The 19512-nt window shown below is 38.9% G+C and overlaps 1 protein-coding gene across 3 annotated transcripts in view; it reads right to left on the reverse strand.

Moving 5' to 3' along the window:
* Nucleotides 1-3682: 3682 nt before the first annotated feature.
* Nucleotides 3683-19512, reverse strand: part of EPHA4 (EPH receptor A4) — a 156408-nt gene continuing 140578 nt past the window's right edge. For 2 of the 3 annotated variants that reach the window (XM_020910759.2, XM_070458698.1), the window contains 5 exons: nucleotides 18176-18325; nucleotides 13753-13946; nucleotides 10598-10753; nucleotides 9323-10254; nucleotides 3683-4220 (listed from right to left, as the gene is read on the reverse strand). In XM_020910759.2, coding sequence (XP_020766418.1) covers nucleotides 10140-10254; nucleotides 10598-10753; nucleotides 13753-13946; nucleotides 18176-18325 — 615 coding nt within the window. In that variant the 3' untranslated portion in view covers nucleotides 3683-4220; nucleotides 9323-10139. Of the gene's footprint in view, nucleotides 4221-9322; nucleotides 10255-10569; nucleotides 10754-13752; nucleotides 13947-18175; nucleotides 18326-19512 lie in introns of those variants that run through there. The other variant, XM_020910760.2, reaches the window with a different exon arrangement.

The following is a 19512-nucleotide window of genomic DNA, read 5'->3' on the forward strand; positions in this document are numbered from 1 at the left end:
CTGAATTATACCACTGGCCTTTCTGGATATCCAGTTAGCAGACTGTGGAACTTTTCAGTCTCTATAACTCCATGAACCATTTCCTCATAAAATGTCTAAATACCTATATTGTTATATCTCCATATGTGTGTGTAGTTGCTCTGTAAGTTCAGCTCTTCGTGACCGTTGGTCCATGGGATTTTCCAGGCAAGAATACTGGAGTGGGTTGCCATTTCCCTCCTCTAGGAAATCTTCTCGACCCAGAGACTGAACCCTCATTTCCTGTGTCTCCTGTATTTCTGGCAGATTCTTTACCCGCTGAGCCGTCAGGGAAGCCCTTATCTCCATATAGAGAAGAATCATATCTTCTATTAACAGTTGCTTTTCTATCTTGTTAAACAAGATGTGGAGGAAATGTCAAGCCTAGTCTCTTTACAATCACATATACATTCCCAATTGCTCTACATTTCAATACAGCTGATTCTAGAGAGGTGTTTCAGTAAGAAATAAACACAAAATAGCCAGACATAGCCCAGATTCTTTTCATTTCAAAGCCCATGTTTTAAAATGTCCCTGTTAACACTAAAAGGCACATATACCCCTGCTCTTTGAAGCCAGCTGCACTTAGGATTTTAATTTATTATAAGTCTTTGAGTCTGATTTTCAGTTAAGAGGCTTAGTCAATGGTAGCTTGTTGAATGAAATAATATCAAGAGGAGAACATTCATTCTTAAAATTGTGCCCTTTCATATTTTTATGTTCTACACCAGTTTGATGAAATTTATGAACTTTTTCCCCATCAAAACACACAGATAATCATTAAATCTGCACCATGTTTTAGGAAAACTTTTGAAAACTTGGAGCTCCAGTGGTGTATCCTCAAGGGTCTATGTGAATGTTGCTCACTTGTGTCTGACTCTTCGTGACCCCATGGACTATATAGTCCACAGAATTCTCTATGCCAGAATACTGGAGAGGGTAGATGTAGACTTTGCCTTCTCCAGGGGATCTTTCCAACCCAGGAATCAAACCCAGGTCTCCTGCATTGCAGGCAGATTCTTTACCAGCTGAGCCACAAGGGAAGCCCAAGAATACTGGAGTGGGTAGCCTATCCCTTTTCCAGGGGATCTTCCCAACCCAGGAATTGAATTGGGGTCTCCTGCATTGCAGGTGGATTCTTTACCAACTGAGCTATCAGGGAAGCCCGAAGAGTCTATGGATACTGGATTAAAGCCCTGTGGTAAGGATGCATAGGTGGTCACTTGGATCAGTAGCAATGGTATTAGAGAGAGAGCAGAACTGGGAATTTTAAAGACAATTTACATCACTAGCGCCTCCTCATTAAAGCTAGACACTGCACTAATGTTTTAGTATATTCTTTATAAAAGCTTTTGGTATTGTAATTGCCATTCCACAAAAAAAAATGGGCACAGGAAAATTAGGACACATGCCCTAGGATGATGAGTAAAAGGTGCAGCCTGAATTCCAACCAAAGTGTGGTCTTAATTAAACAGGATACAGGATCTTACAGAATCTAAGTTAGATTTGCTAATAAGTTGTTCTCAAGGGCAAGTGCCATTTAGATGTCAAAATGCTTTTTATTTTCTAAGTAAGTATGCTCAGAATTGAAGATTTTGTGTTCTAACCAAATGACAACCAGCAAGTAAGTAATTTAGAAACATCATGCATGTAGTAAAAATTGTTGAAAAGAGACAACTAGATTCCAGGTTTGTATACGGCAACTACTTTATTATTTTCAAATGCAAACTCTTTGCATTTAGTTTGCTATTTTACAATTTACAAACTAGGTATAAAAGACCATAAATAAATGACATAAGTTATGTGTACCTAAAGTTCATGAAGGGAAGAAAAAATACCTTGACAAATTAAAACAAAATAGAAAATCTCTATGTCTAACTCAAGAGATTGTTCAAATTTTGGAAAATGTATGAACCAAGCATTGTTCTGTTAATTTCTTCTTCAGTATGAACTAAATTATAATATGCCTTATACATTCTAATTTTAACCACAGTCCTTGCATATTCCAACATACTTGGAGTGATACAAAAAAATAAATGCACTCTTCAGTGTGTATCAATGCTTGATGTTGTTTGGAGAATGTTTAAGAAGTGAAAATATTGCTTCTAGAACTTTCCTTTACTTGTCAGAATTTAAGTGTCTTCAGACAAATATTGAGGCTATAAGTGTGTATGGATTAATACACATATCCTTCACAGATTGAATACAAGAGGTCTCAAAAACACACACACCAGCAATGTAGCGAGCATAAACTTTCTTTAAAATAACTTTGTAAAACACACCAAAGCATTTCATTCTCAAGATTGTTAAAAATAATTTGGGGCCAGCAAACACATGGTGAAGCTACTTAATTTGGTGCAGGGGAACAGCTTAATGCTGCCTAATGATTTAGCATCTGAGCATGACTTAGCATCTGCATTCACTAGGGCAGCATTCATTCTTGGGACCAGATACAGCCCCTGAAGTTGGTCTCCTGCCCTGACCTCTGGGGAAAGAAAACCCGCTCAGAGATTCAACCTCATTTCTTTATACATATTTTTTTCAGGCATCAATGCATAGGCACATCCCTTTAAAAATATATTAAAGTCCCCCAAAAGGGGTGAATTAACTTTGTCACTCTGGCATAGTTATGAGAATACAATGCCATACACCCTGTCAGAATGCAATAAATATTTATTGATGATTTTCTCTACTTATTCAACAACATAGGGTTTAGAATTTTTTCCCCATTTTTCCCTGATTTGATGTTATAGCTTATACAAATGGCCACAGTTTCTGCAACCATAGCTTAGAATAAGCAAGGCAGCCACTCCGATTATGAAAAATGGCAGTATGTTGGCTGGAGTTTGGTATATGTATCAGACCAAAACTGAATCTTCACACACTGGACCTCAGATTCCAGGAGGCTGATGCACCTTTGAGGGCCAGAGAAGTTAGCTGCATATTCATAACGGCAGAACTTTCCATGTACACTGGGAACCTGAAGTTGCTTGAGGCCATTTCATCCCAACTATGCTAACCTCAAGAGTCACTGGCATGTATTTTTCTGTGACACTGGGAGACAAAGTATTAATCCAGGACACATCATCTCGAAGCCGACACACACATCTACGTTCATCTCCGAAAGTATATGAATTGCATATATTTGTTCGCATTCAACAAGTCCATTTATGCAGGAAAACAAAGGCTACTTGTATTCCACTGGGGGGGTACCAGACAAATTCCATCCCCTTCTCTCCCTCCACCAAGCAACTGGTGATTCAGATGAGGAGTTCAATCAGAATTTGTGATTTCGATGCTGGGTTGTCACCTGCATGGATTTATATTCTAAAATCACTCCACCGCTAAGGTGAAAATGCCTCTGTCCAAAGCTGTAGGATGACTTATTAAGGTTAGGGTGGCTGCTACAAAATACACGTATAGATACAGGACATTTAATGCTTCCTGGCTTTCATTCTAAGGGGACGGGGCACGGTCTCCAGGCCCACTGTCTCATGTGGCTCTTCATCTCAGAACAGGTGGCAAACCAGACCCCTCCATGGGTAGCATTCCACAACATTCACAGGCAGTTCTAAGCATGAGGTTATATACTCATACACACATACACACGCGTACACACAGGCACACCTATGTACACACATCAAAAGAGATAGTCAGCTCATAGTTAGTCTAGGAAAAAAATATATTTATATCACTGTGATGGCACACCCTGGGTATAACGTTACTTCAGCAATGCATATCATAGGCAGCTCATGGGAACTGGCTTTGTTCTGCGTGGTGGCACCTGATCTGGTGTCCGTGGTAAAACCTGTAGCCTTCAGTCATTTGCTGCCACACCAATGCAGCAGGGACGTACAGGAATGAGATATGGAAATACATATAAATAAAACCAAAGGAGTTCAGGAACAAGGGTTCTGCAGAGCTGGTGCTGCCAGGCGGGACATTCCTCAGTGCAATGGGAGAACAGATGCTGAAGCTTGAATGTTTGCTGTTTCTTTCACCGGGAAAGAGGATTTGAAAGTCAGAAACATATTCCTTTCATCAATGAGTATCGTTTCATCAATGTCTTTGCTCCAGAACTGTCGTAGTAGAAGCAGAAGAAACACGTTCAGGAGGAATTGAGGAGGGTGTGTTCTGGTTGCTCCTGTGGGCATTGTAATCAACAGGAAGGGCTGTGAGACCAAGATAGCAGAATCTACTCCCTGTAGAGAAAAGAACAAGACTTCAGACAAAACGGCAACTGATCTTGCCAGCCAGTTGTCAACCCATGTAAGCACAGAGATGACTAGGTAAGGAGTTCAGGAGGGAGATCATAAATTCTTACTTTCCTCTTCTGACAAATGATAACTAAAATAACAACAAAAAAAAAGTTTACGAATATCTTAATCATTACAACTCTGAGTAAGATAGTATTCATTTTCCTCCTATATGGATGAGGACATGAAACCACAGAGAAGCTTAACAACCTGCTTGTGCTCATACATTCAGAAGTAGCGGAGCTGGAATTAGAACCTACCCAGTCTGAGTCTACAGCCAGGGTTTACCCACTATGGAAACAGTTTTTCTTTGCAATAAAAATTCTGACCTGTTATGGTTCCAAGGACTTAAGAGTTAGTGAAAGAGTGCACATTGTATTATTCTAAAAAGTCCCAGTCTTTCCAAAGAGGAAAGTGGTGTATTCTGGGACACATCTGGAAACATCCCAATCATCAACATTCAACAATATGATTTAAAAAAAAAAAAAAAAAAGCCAACCACTAAATGAAAAGCGTTAGGTATTTTTCATAAAGAGAAAGTGACTTCTAATGAAATATCTGATTAGTAAAGGATCCATGCAATCTGCACATAACAGGTAGAGACAGGAGACCTAGGGCTATGGGTACAGTGAGGGGGGTCTTGAGACTGAAGCCCACCAAGATCTAATAAGCCACAGCTGCCCTGTCAACCTACACTCCAACGAGGCTGGCACAATGCAATGGAGCCACTGTTCCTCTCGGTCATCAAAGAATTGACTCAAACCAAAACAAACAATTCCTCTTCTTTTTTTTCGATAACTTTCCATCAAGACTGCTCATTGGACCATAATTCCAAACACAGTGGTCATGTTAAGCTGTTGCTGGCCTCAAGTGTACAGCAAAATTAAGACCAAAATGCATCTCATGACAGATAATTTCCCTTGTTTTATCAAACCCCTTTATCTGCTTATTTTGTATATGTGCATGTTTATTGTAGGAGGGAGATACATAAAACTGAATTTCTTGGTGGTAAATGACCATTATTTAAACTTGCAGAAAATATTTGCAGAAAGAATAATAAAATTTTCTTATACAATTTTCAGATAGATATTACTTCTTAAGCAATTTAAGGTAATAAATGTGGCTAAATGCATAACTGCCAAGCCACTTATCAACATCATTCATTTTTGACAATTATGAAAAAAATGAAAGAAAAAGGATCAGATTTATTTTTTGTACTGTTTTTTCTCTGGAAGCCAGTAACTCTGTCAGACAGATATGTATTTATTTACATGAAGGACAAAGTGGACTCAAATTTGACCTTAAAGACTCTAATGGAGAATAACAAACTCCATAGGGATATGCACACGTTTTGAAGGTGATTTTCTTTTGCTCCTAGAAACCCCACCCTTCGAGGAGAGAGTTGTCTCAAAAACACATTTCTCTCCTTTGTGTCTGCCAACTTCCTTCTTCACTAAATACCTAGATATAAATATATTTGTAATATTAAGTAGGCTATCTGGAAACTCAGTGTGTATATGAAAAGGACAGGATTTGGAAATGAGAAGTGTGGGAATGTGGAGACTTACATCTAGTTGATGTCAGAATGAGAGGGAGAAAAATAAACCTCTTCTTCTTTGAATTCAAGCAACCTCTTTATGGTAGAGAATTGCTTGAACAGAGACCAGACAAAGCATGCGGTCTGTGTGGGATCAGGAGTGAAAGATGTGACTTTCATGGTGACTAAATAAACAAAAGCACCATTCCTTTGAGTCAGTCATGAAGACATCAAAGTGTCTTTACCAACCAGTTCTTTTCATTGCACCGGGGTCCTGCCTATTTCATGCTTTCCAATTGTAAAATAACAATTTCATACATTTCAAGGCTGAATAATACAGGAGTGATTTTCCACCTTTTGTATAGGTACGTACTTACCCCCAAACCCTCATAAACCCACTGAAAGTGAACAAGCTTCACCTGGATGATTCCCTACCACTGAACTTCATTTCACCCTGCTTCGGCCTGTCTCAACAAAACATTTGACTTCACAAGTGAAAGACAGGTGGGTAACACTTGGGACACCTTGGAGGAAGAATACACTTTTCTGCTATGAAGCTAAGTGTGTTCTGCATCTGAGCATGACATATATACAACAACACCATGTGCTGGGAAAGGTGTTTCTATTGAAGTGTCATTATCTCTAATTTACAGGTGGAGGAACAGAGTTATAAAGAAACACATGGTGAACTTCCCAGTGTCAACATCGCGGTTGGCTTTGGAATCTAAGCTGTCTGGATGCCAGCGTCTGGTTCCACACCCTGAGAAATAATACAAACTCCTATTGTCCTCAATCTCTCCTCCAATGTGGGTAGCTTCCTGGAAGCAAAGCAGTTCCACTTTTACTGTTACTGGATATTATTTTAGCCATTTTGGGGCCTTTCCATTGGCCTGGACTCAAATGTGTCAAAATTAAGATTCAGAGGGCAACCTCTGAATGAATTTCATATTCTACTTTTCTCTCAGTTCCCATCTGAACATTGCCAAGATATCTGTTGAGATGTAACAAATCCACTCCAACACAGTATATAACACTAACGTGTTAGGATATTTTAGAATTGGCACTCTTTTTTTTTTTTTTTTTTTTTAATATTCTGCTTTGAAAGAGACTCACAGATTAAGAAAAGAAACATAGGGTTGGTTGCCGGCAGGGAAGGGGTAGTTAGAGGAGTATGGGACAGTCATGTACACACTGCTATATCTAAAATGGATAACTAACAATGGATAACTGTATAGCACATGGAACTCTACTCAATGTTACATAGCAGCCTGGATGGGAGGGGGTTTTGGGGGAGAATAGATACATGTATATGTATGGCTGAGGTGCTTCACTATTCACCTGAAACTATCACAATATTGTTAGTCACTTATACCTCAATACAAAAGAAAAAGTTCAAAAAAATAAAAATATTCTGTTTTGACTGTGTTTAGAAAAATACCTCAAGTCTTAAGCTGTTGATTGTAAGAAAGCAAAACTTTTAATTATTCAATGTATGCAAGGTAACATTCTCTTATTACACATAGGATAACACTATAATGCCACCTTATTTGAATTGGACTATGGGAATTGAAGACAAAGTACCCCACAGCTTTACAGAAGGAAAGAAATATATAATTTCTTTTTAAAAAAGCAAGTGACCTCCCTCACATTTGTCAACTCTTAACATGAATATCCAGAACTCCTAAACTTCAGCAAAAGTGGTGATAAAACAAAAATTCTTAGAGTAGTTTAAAAAACAAATACTACATTCCTTCTGAACAGAAAAGCTTTTACAACTAATGTTGCAAAAAGGTTTTTACTAAACTGTCATGATTTGACAGCATCAAATTTAACATTTCTTGCTCTATGAGAAATAGCTTTCAGGATAAAACCAAGGTGGGGAAAAAGGTCATTAAAATCAACCAAGCTCTTGTTTAAAAGTGATAAAAGGGAAGAGTTTAGAAAGTTAAAATCTGTCCAGTCAAAAAAGTTAGGCTATTTGCTTCTAGGAATGAACATAATCATTTAAATTCACATGTTTTAAGAAGAAAATTCTGGAATTAAAGAAGATGTACCTAAGGCTACTGAGCTTGATGGATGAAAAGTCTGATTTTTTAGTTGGTTACTTTCAAAGTGACTTCCAAGTCTCACTGTTGCCATCTAGTTTGGTATCAGGGGCGCTAGAGCAGGACAGGAACATGGCTGGGCATGTTACTCCAACAGGATGCATGGGCCCCAATGTTCATAGCAGCACTAGTCACAATAGCTAAGGTGTGGAAGCAACCTAAAGGTCCATTGACAGATGAATGGATAAATATATACAATGAAATGCTATTTGGCCATAAAAAAATGAAATAATGCCATTTGCAGCAACATGGATGGACCTAGAGATTATCATACTATGAAGTTAGAGAAAGAAAAATACCATATGATGTCACTTATATGTGGAATCTAAAATATGACACATATCATATGATATCATTTATATATAGAATCTAAAATTAATGCTACAAATGACTTATTTACAAAACAGAAACAGACTCACAGACTTCGTAAACAAGCTAATGGTTACCAAAGGGAAAATGTGGGGAAAGGATACATTAGGAATTTGGAATTAACATATACACAGTACTATCCAGGTGGCTTAGTGGTAAAGAATTTGCCTGCCAATGCAGGAGACACAGGAGACTCAGGTTTGATCTTTGGGTCAGGAAGATCCCCTGGATGAGGAAATGGCAACCCACTCCAGCATTCTTGCCTAGAGAATTCCAGGTACAGAGGAGCCTGGCAGACTAATCCATGAGGTTGCTTAGAGTCCGACACGACTGAGTAACTGAGCATGTATGCATATATAAAATAGATAACCAGTGAAGACCTACTATATAGCACAGGGAACTATATTGATCATCCTCTGACAAACCATAACGGAAAAGAATCTGAAAAAAGATGGACACATGTATATGTATAACTAAATCATTTTTCAGTATATCTGAAACTAATACAACATTGTAAATCAACTATACTCCAACTTAAAATTTTTTAAAAAATTAAATTTTAAAAAGGGCATGGTGCATATTAAATACTAAAAAAAACAAAAAAAAAAAAACAAAAAAAAAAAAACCAGGAAATGAAACCAATGGAAAAGACCTTCCAGAACTCCTCAACTGAAAAAAATTCTCCAGAAAATGGAAAACATGCAGGCCCAATAAGGTTAGAGGTTATTACCCAGTACCCAAAAGATGCTCAATAACCATCTGTGGCACCAAAGGGCAAGAGGACCCTCACAGTGCGAAAAAAAAAGTACAGCCAGTGGAGGTCTAGATGCTGTCCTGACCTCGTATGGTTTCTATTTCACTTCTTCCTGGAAGAACAGGAGAGAAGCCATATTACTTTGGGTCTCCTCTCCCATTGAAATCTCAACCCAAACTACCTGATAGTCATGATAGATATTTACTGCTCAGTGTTTCAGATAAGATAAAGTGAAAAAACACTTTCACTGGAGAAAGACTCATTGCTGGTTCTTTTGTCTTACCTTGTAGATTTGGGCTTGCTTCTTTAAAGGAAGAAAGTATGAAAGTTGCCTACACAAGATTGTCACAATCCACTATCCATAAGGTAGTTACGATAAGTTTGTAGAGTTCCCAAATAAGACTTATATGGCACAGCCTAGGTCCCAAAGTCCCTTGTTTGCCCAGAAAGGGGGTGTTTGGGATTTATTATTACTATTATTATTTTAAAATCCACTTTCCTTTTCTCTCCGGCCCCTCATGTCGTCATAACCCACCAGGTGACTGGAGCACAGGGCGGCAACACTGATGAACCACGTGACGTTCACTTAGGTTTTATCCACTGTACGAACCAAGCCTTAAAAGTAAACCAAGCCTTAAAAGTTATAACTGGGTCCTTTAAAAAATGGTCCTGGGCACGGTCTTCATTCCAGTGAAAGAAGGATGGACTGTAGTTTATGCCACAAACAAAATACTACGGTTGTAATTCCAAATGAAGAGACGATCGAGGATGTCTCAGAGAAGCTCAGCGTCTGGCAGCAAATACGGCATCGAAACTCGGAGGCGGTGGTCTATTTATATAGGTACACGTATTTTACAGATTAGTGATGGACGGATGTACTTCTGAGAAACAATTTGTTCCAAGTCTAATTCAAATGACCGTTGTCATTTCTGTAAGCCCCACGGTTTCAGCAATCTGTACACCAAGCAACGCTGCAGATTTTTTTTTTTTTCCTTTAATTTCAGAGGGCGAAGACGAAGTAAAAAAAGTGCAGTTCTTCAATTAAAGTGCATGGATGAGGTAAACTAATTTCAAGAGTTTTGAGTTTATTCAATACTGGCTCAGACTGGAACCATTCTGCCGTGTATCTGCTGCATTTGGGTTCTCATTGCCTGGACGCTGCTCAAGACCTTATTCTGGTGTGTGACAGCTGTGATGCCAATCCTGGCCAGGTCACTGCAAGTAGGGAGAGAAAAAAAGCGGGAGAGGAAAATATGATGAGGGCTGAGAATCTCTTCCGGGCTTCATGCAGACACACATTTGAATCAGCCACAATTAATACAGCACAACAAGGCAGGTGTATTAAAATGTTTAATTAAGCAATTGAATGCAACAATGTAGGTGCTTTATAGAGGCTGTGCAAAATTACACTCAATCAATCAAAATGAAAGGCATTCCAGTTTTCTTTAAAAAAAAAAATGAGTAGGATGATTATGCAGCTCAAAGCAAAAAAAAAAAAGAAAAGGAAAATACTATTAAATCTAGATTTACCCTTTGTGTTACATCGCTGAGTACTTACTCCTGGTTCATGTGCACTACAGCCTCTAGCGTGGTATAGCCAGCAGCAGTGAAGTTATCCTTATATCGGTCCATTTTAATGGCTTGGAGCCAATCGCCTACTGATACCACGGCGGAGAACTCAGGGGAACTTGGATCCAGCAAGGCAGTGTTAGGTCTGGAAATGGAATGAGAAAGTATAGACAGACAAGAATTATCAGTGAGATAGCATGACTCAGAAGTCAGATGGTCCAAGGCAGAGGAGGGGAATCAAAGTATCAAAAATGGACTTTAGATAGAATCACCAGCAATCAATGTCATCATGTGATTTTTCAACCCTAATTTCATAAAGCTGCAAAAGCATGTCTCCATCACCCTACTTGTTTTTAACTTCATTTCCTGCATTTGTTTTATGTGGACCTCTTAATGCATTAAGGATCAGAGCAGGTCTTTTAACAACCTAGCCTGGGGCAAAGGTTGGGGGATGGGGGGGGTGGGGGCCGTCCTTATTGCTGAAACTGGCTCAGTCTTTGCAGAAAGACAGTCCCTGCCAGGGCAGAATATCACAGACTTTAGTTCAGCAGCTATGGAAACCTTAGTGAAGGATAAGTAAGGAAAACTGAGAGCTTGCAACCTGCCAGACTTGATGGAAGCAGAGAGAACAGTGAGAGTTCAAGTCCGGCATGGTTCCAGCCAGGTTTGCAGGCAGGCTCAGTTCATTCAAACAAACGGGACAGCAGGGAGTTAATCCCCTCTTTAATCAACCCAGCCTGACCAGCACGTGTGCCAAGACTGGCAGGAAGAATGGCCACTTTGATCACTGTTTGGATTGTGGAATGTGCTTCTCGTCTTCCTTTGCTGGGGCTCCTAAAGAATCATTTCAACAAATTCTAAGCACTTCTTATTAACTTATTTATTAGTTGATGCATTTCTCAGGCCAGGTGTTTTACATTAGATCACCACCAAGAACAACTAGAGTTCAAGGTAAGTGATCTGTCACCCTTCACGATATTGATAAATAATAAATAACCTATTCATGAAAAATATTTATTAAGTGAATTATAGTCATCTTGATCATCAAACTACTTAATAATCATAGGATAAACATTAATAGGGTATTTTATACACCTTCACTATAATTACCTGCATAGCAACCTTGCTACTTATTAAATTCTATTTTCTTAAACTTGCTTTCCATAGAAATTACAGAATGTGGTTGCTCTTAACATTTTGATCTGATTTTCATCCTGTGACTATGTTCCTTGAACATGAACATCTAAATCAGAATTATATTATCATCTTGAATTTTCAACCCAAAAAAATCGTTTTCTTGTTAAAAAAAAAAAATCAAGCCTATCTAATGGTCTAACTTTCTACATAGTAGAATTAATCCAATCCATTTTTCATTTTAATTTTTACCTAAGTTGTTTTGACTTGCATAACTTCTATTTTATATAAGTATATTAACAAAAACTTGTTTTATCAACAGTTCTGTCCAAATAATAGCTTGTTTATGACCTTTCTCTTTGTCCACTATATTAATTAAATCAAATTTTCCAAGTAATATTCTGCAGATTTTTATGGTAAGAATAATCAAGATTTCATTCTTTCCCCAATTTTGAGCCAGTAACAAATATGGCCACACAGAGTTTGAGACATTAGTGTTGAATGTTTACCAGGAATGTTTGTTAATGAACAACAAAAAAAACCAGTTTGCATTTACTTCTAACTTTAACCAAGGGCAGCAGAAGAGCACACGGAGGCACTAGGTGCTTGACAAGGTTAAAATGACCTGAGAATGAAACTATCCTTACTCAGTATTAATTAATCCTAAGGGTCATTCTCAAGCTTGTTCTGGAAGCCTCTGTGCTCTTTGTGGAACACCATGACATTTGCCTAATTTTGTGCTGAATCACATTCCACGCTATACTACATCCCATTATCAGCAAGCAGTAAGACGCATCCAAGCTCTGTAAGTACTATCAACGAGAAAAAATTCAGAAGTGAGAAAAGTGTATCCAATAACCCAATTTGTTCTGCCCTTTGGTGCAAAGCACTCATTATGCAGAGTTAGCAGCGAAAAAGTTTCCGCTACCAGGAAACTCAAGTGCCAAAGAACTGGACTTTCACCTTCAGACAAAATGGATTGGGAGCTGGAGATCTAAAAGTTGGGGGAGGTTTACCTAGGAATGGAAGAAACGAGCTACACCTGGAAAAGAGGTCTTAGCGCCATCTATTTTCATTCTCTTGGGGAAGAGAAGAACCAAAAATAGGCCAGAAATGATGGGAGATTTTATTTTAGGTCACTTGCAGTATCTTTATCTTCTCTCTGGACTGAAATGCTTCTTTTTTGCTCTTTCCAGTAAAGTGTATATTTGTGTGTTAAGTTGCTTTAATTGGGTCTGACTCTTTGCCATCCTATGGACTGTAGTCTACCAGGCTCCTCTGTCCTCGAGACTCTCCAGCCAAGAACACTGGAGTAGGTTGCCATGCCCTCCTCTAGGGGATCTTCCTGACACAGGGATCGAACTTGTATCTTGTGTGGCCCCGCGCTGCAGGTGGATTCTTTACCTCTGAGTCACCAGGGAAGACCCTTCCAATGAAGTAACTATTGTATAGGTGGTTCAATAATTTTAATTTTTAAAACTTTTCTCAAATATTCATCTGCATGTTTGTAACTTGATCCTGTTTCCTTCTCCTCTTGAAAGACTCAGAAAAGAGCAACTTTAAGAACCAAAACCGGTGAATCTCTTGCCTCAATTCACATTTTATTAACTCAACTTAGAGCTGTCTTGGAATCCTTATTTTTTGTCCCTTATGTTTCTTCCCCTTTCAAAATATAGCATCTAGTAGCCTGACTATCTTCCAAAAGTACATTTCATCCCTCTAAGTTTTCAGTTCCAGCCTCACAAAATAAGCACTTGAGCTTTTCCTTGGTTGTTCTTGTAAAAAATTTGTTTCTCTGACTTTTGTTTGAGGCCTGACAGGTACAAGGCTCTTCAAAATGGCAAACAGAAAACTACCATAAATACTCCGCTCAAGGAGGAAGAAGCCACCCACGTTGCAGACGGCTGTGCCATGGCCTCTGACTAAAAGCCAGAAATTAAAGTGAGTTACCACTTGCGTGCCACCTCTGAAGTATTCTTTCACACATCACTATTAAGAAGCAGGGCTGACCTGGAGCTCTCGCTCCCTGTCCTCTTCAAGCTGTTGGGATTGCGGATGAGTTTGTCCAACATGTTGACAATCTGCCCAAATTTCGGCCTGTCGCTCCTCTCCTTCTGCCAGCAGTCTAGCATCAGCTGGTGGAGCGCGATGGGACAGTCCATTGGAGGGGGCAGCCGATAGCCTTCTTCGATGGCTTTAATCACCTAGCAAAAAAACAAAAAAACAAAAAAACCCCACAGAATGCTATGTTAGTTTGCCAGGCAATCTGTTGTTAGAGGTTTACCCTCCTGCTCAGCAAGTTCCCTGTCCATTAAGCTGCCAGCAAGCTTGAGCATGGGAATGGCTCCAATTCTTTCACAGAAGCCAGAGCTGGACCTGAGTATTGCTGGCAGCAGGGCAGGGAAGCCAGCCTTGCTATGAGGGGTTCTCAAATGGCAGACGATGCCCATCAGGAACTCCAATGTGAAGATGCATCAGGGTTCCAAGGTGGTTAGAACCCAATCAGACCAACCACATGGTGTTGGCCTGGCCCCCAGAGACCAAAGGGCGATGATCTTCTCTGTTCTTCTACCAGCTAAACGCTCTTAGCAAAAGAGATTTTAGCTTAAAGGCTTTAAAGACATTCCTTAGGATGCCTCCAAAATGCAAGTCCTTTTGTGTCACTTTAAGCCTGTGTCCTCTTTTAGTTTATTTTTTTGGCCACACTGCATATGATACAGAATCTTAGTTCCCTGACCGGGGATGGAACCCACACCCCTTGAAGCATATCTTAACCACTGGACCATGAGGGAAGTCCCAAGTCTGTGTACTCTTGATTAGACAGCTGATGGGTCAATATCAGAGCCCATCTTCCAGTTCAGGAGACACTACCTCTCTGAATTAGCACATTCCTCAACCCCTCCAGATGCCCCACCATTTTTACTTTTGGAAGAACAAAATACATAGTTTATGAATTCTGTGTCTCTTTCTTGGTCTCAGCTGATCCTGCTAAAGGTACTAATAGCTAGATTAAAAAATCTAAAAACAATAATTTAAAAAACCTTCTTTGGGGGATTTATATTTTAAAGGGACCCTGACACATCTAAGGAAGGCAGCTATAACTGCCATCCAGAGTGGTCCTCCTGCCTAATGAGACAAGTCATTCCATGACTTTTCTAATTGTCTTCACAGATAAAACAATATATTTCTCATCGACTTTTCTCTAAACCCCTGTTCTTCAGGGTGTGAATCCCAGTAACAATATGGTAAGCCTCCTGCCAAAGTTAAAGAGGGGAATTACTTCTTAATTTTTTGGCTACTCATAAGCTTTGTTTATGAGTATCCTGTATGATTCTGGAGGTACTTTTGTTTGAGGATGTTTAAAAGTTTTGTTTGTTTTTAAATCAGTCCTCCCACCCTCCCCACCCTCCCCCCCAAAAAACGGTAGTTCCTAGTGAGACCACCACTGGCTGCAGCCACCTCAATGATCAGGACAGAGTTCCCTTCGTGGTGCGTCAGTGATCAGCCTTCAACAGAAAACAATCAATTCAGTTGGGTCCAGTTTCTATGCAGCAGTATTCTGTGGTTCTTTTTAACCAGGATACTGTTTCTGTGTAACAATTATCTTGTGATTTATTAAGCCCTCTGAATCCTTTTCTCCCATGTATTTTTGCCAAGCTCCTACCATATTAATATTAATTTACTCCTTCGAAAGCAGACTTCTATATGCTAATTTACTGAACATGCTTCTATTTATTTCTGGCAATGATATTAGGTCAGTTTGATCCTTTGACTTTCTTTGATCTTTCCAGGTGCATGGTGTTGACTCTAGACTTGATGAAAACATTTTACATTGAATTGATGGGAATGTGAGCAACACTGGGCTGACGCCAGGTGAACACAATTTGTTATAAACCCTCAAACTGCTTAGTATTCTTTCACTAGTTCCCTATCCACTGCCAGCTTGGGAGATGGCTTGTGGGTGAACAAAGCATATTTTCTCAGTTTACTGCTAAATGTCTGGGGCTGGGGGGGTGGGGTGGGGGAAGAGAGACAATTAAAACAAACTTGATGAAAAACTTGATAAATTTAACATATTTTTAACAGTTACTTTGACTCCATTCACCATATGCCAAATGAATTTTCCCATGAAAGTAATTCTCCAGTTACATTTCCTATTGATTGCTGTTCTACACAGACTCCAACACAGAGAGAAATACATGTGAATAATAGATCAATAATATTTGTGGGGGTGAATTGGCTTCAGATGCTTTTACATGGATAAAGGCAGACAACTAAAAGTTTAAAACAATGAAATTGTTTTAAGATAATATAGAAACTGTCAAAACTAAGTCTGAAAATATTTATTTAGGGTGGGAAAAAAAGACATCTTTAGATATTCTGCTTTTATGAGCACTTGGCTGCTGGTCTCAACTGAAATAAAGACAAGCTTAAATATACAATAATTAAATAAGTAAATACAGACACTATTCCTTCTTTGAGGGTTTCTCTGGTGGCTCAGTAGCAAAGAATCCACCTCCCAATGCAGGAGATGTAGATTAATTCCCTGGGTTGGGAAGATCCCCTTGAGACAGAAATGGCAACTTACTCTAGTATTCTTGCCTGGGACATCCCATGGACAGAAGAGCCTGGTGGGCTACAATCCATGGGCTACAACAGTCAGACACAACTTAGTGACTAAACAACAAACTCCCTCTTGTAGGTTGTTGGCCTTTGTTTCTCTGCATATCTCTTACTCAAAACCAAACGTTACTACAAGAAAGGTAGTTGAAGGTGTCTTCACAATCACATCAAACAGTAGATTACACACTGCTCACTTCTGTAGTCCGTCTCTGTGAGAGCTGGACTATAAAGAAAGCTGAGAGCCCAAGAACTGATGCTTTTGAACTTTGGTGTTGGAGAAGACTCTTAGAGTCCCTTGGACTGCAAGGAGATCAAATCATTCGATGCTAAAGGAAATCAGTCCTGAATGTTCATTGGAAGGACTGATGCTGAAGCTCCGATAGTTTGGCCACCTGATGTGAGGAACTGACTCACTGGAAAAGACCCTGATGCTGGGAAAGATTGAAGGCAGGAGAAGGGGACAACAGAGGATGAGATGGTTGAATGGCATCACTGACTCTATGGACATGAATTTGAGCAAGCTCTGGGAGGTGGTGATGGACAGGGAAGCCTGGCCTGCTGCAGCCCACAGGGTCACAACAAGTCAGACACGACTGAGTGACTGAACTGAACTGAAGTGAGTCAATCTCCAGCCTGTAATTATCTATCAGTTATGCTAGCTGCTGTCTCCCTTCCTATTTGTTATGAACCTTCCTTTATAATTTATAGGTACTACAATGTCAACATTACCATTCCTCTTAACCTGGTCAGAGAATTCTTTTTGCCCCACTGGACACAGTGGGCAAATACCTTAGCTTCTGTATTGCTCTAAACATTCTTCTACTGATTAAGCAACCAGCATCCTATTTCTTGAGTGCACCTAGTTTTTCACTTAATTGTCAAGGTTTTGCAACATCCTGTTGTTTCAGGACAAGGCAAATGGTCAGGTAACATTCCACTTCAAAGAAAATTAAAAAAAAAAAAAAACAACACTTTTTCTAAAATAGTTTTTATTGATGAATTGAGTATCACCCATTTGTAAACATGCTAGATGCTAATATTTCACCTCACCTGAAAATATTAGGAAAGTTTTAAAAATGACCATTTTATTTTATTCTGATTTCCAACCCTTCTAGAACTAACACTTTCCTAGAAATAGCTAGAGTGTCCTAAGAAGACTCCCTGGTCTAGGTTTTTGTTTTTTTTTTTTTCTTTCTCACTGGAGATGTTTATAATTAAATTCTATTACTCTGGAATCTTATTAGTGTCATTATTGAATGCTTTTCTAAAATTGCAGGCATTGTGGATACTCCCATACGAAGTAGTCCAGATGGTACATTTAAAGGGATGTGCATAATTTACAAAGGGTCATTTAGTGAAGCTTTATTTTAGAGTCCTCAAGGGCAAGCTCTAATTACAACTTTGCCGGCTTTAAAATATTCACTAGATTTCTTCCAATACAACTTTCATGTCAATTTCACTGCATGTGAAATGTGTTTTTCATATATCCCTGCATTTTCTTAACATTCAAAGTTTAATTTTGTTTCAGTATGAACTTGAAAGCTAACCAAGTAAAGATACTGCTCCATATCACCAATCAGCTGAGCTATGCATCCATCTATCAATATATCTCCCACATTGTACTGTTTCGGCTTTGTAGTTTTGGTCCTTGAAATCAATGACCGTAAGTTTTAGCTAGCCTACTAGACACATTTGTATTAAGACCCTGAAGTTTAACGTATCATTTCACACTCAACACTTACTCCATCATACAGTAACATGAAACTTCCTGCATCTCAAAAAACATATATTTCAGAACATAAAGACTCACATCTTGATTGGACATGTCCCAATAAGGTCTCTCTCCATAGGACATCACTTCCCACATAACGATCCCGTAGCTCCATACATCACTTGCAGATGTGAATTTACGATAGGCGATTGCTTCTGGTGCAGTCCACCGGATGGGAATCTTGCCACCCTGTGAACATCCAAGCTCTAGATTATTCTCCAAGTACACTGACCTGCCCTTTTAGTTTCTAAATGTTAGTTTCTGAATGTTATTACTGTGGGTCAAGCAGGACAACAGCATTACTGAGATATTTTTCCAAACAATCACAAGATACTTGTTATCTAAAATGTTCCAGGTTGAGACAGTTCTGATATGTTTTCATAGGTTATGGGGAAGTAAACAACTAATCTCCTTAATTATTTTTTAAAAAGCCAACCTATTTCCTGGGCTCTGCTTAAGGCAATACTGTAGTAGAAAGGACATTTTAAGTTTTACAAAACACACATTATCTGTGGTGTATACCAATGAATGTGCAACTAACAGTAATTTTGACTTCTTGTTGGATTCTCTTACCCAGCAGCACAAAACCAATACTTAGTACTGCTTCAGAAATCATGAACTAAGGAAGTTAAATATGAATATTTCTACATACTCCACATATATATGTTCCAACTCTTACAGAACATGAGAAATATGCCTAACTTAGCTAGAAGATAATACACTGAACAGACTCTTAGAGGAAGTCAAATAGTACCAGATGCTAAAGCCATTACTGATTTTAATGGAGGGAGGGCAGGATTTTGATTATTTAATTTTCTAAAAAGACACCTGCAAAAATGGTAAAGCAATTGAATATTACCCCCCAAAAGTTTAAAGGTCTCAAATGTCTCCTGTTGATTATGCTTATGTGCAAGGTATTTTTAATGGAGTTTCAAATTTCTTAGGGTTCCATCTAGGGAAATTAATTCAGCTTTAATTCAGACCCTTAAACTGTTCAAGAGGACATCATTTAAAAGTCTTCTTTGCTTCATTAGGGCTACTAAAGAGGGCAATAAACTGTACCATAAATTTCATTGATTCACTATACTTTACACTGTATTACATTTATGCTTGTTCCATGCAATGAGACACTTATGCTGCTTTCCTTAAATATTTTGGCTATATAAAAGTATTATTCGAGAAGCTTCTTTCTGCTTTCCTTTCTCCAACTACTGGGGGGAAATAAAAAGTCTTTAGCATTGGCAAAGGTGTATTCTTTCCTGAATGAATGGACTTAGAATTTTGGAGAAGGTATGTGTAAGAATCAAAACTGCAGCCACAGAAACAGAACACTACCAGAAAACATGCATGCATACCCCCCCCCCCAACTATACCAA

The sequence above is a fragment of the Odocoileus virginianus genome, chromosome 30 (assembly GCF_023699985.2).
Source record: "Odocoileus virginianus isolate 20LAN1187 ecotype Illinois chromosome 30, Ovbor_1.2, whole genome shotgun sequence".
NCBI classification, from domain to species: Eukaryota; Metazoa; Chordata; class Mammalia; order Artiodactyla; family Cervidae; genus Odocoileus; species Odocoileus virginianus.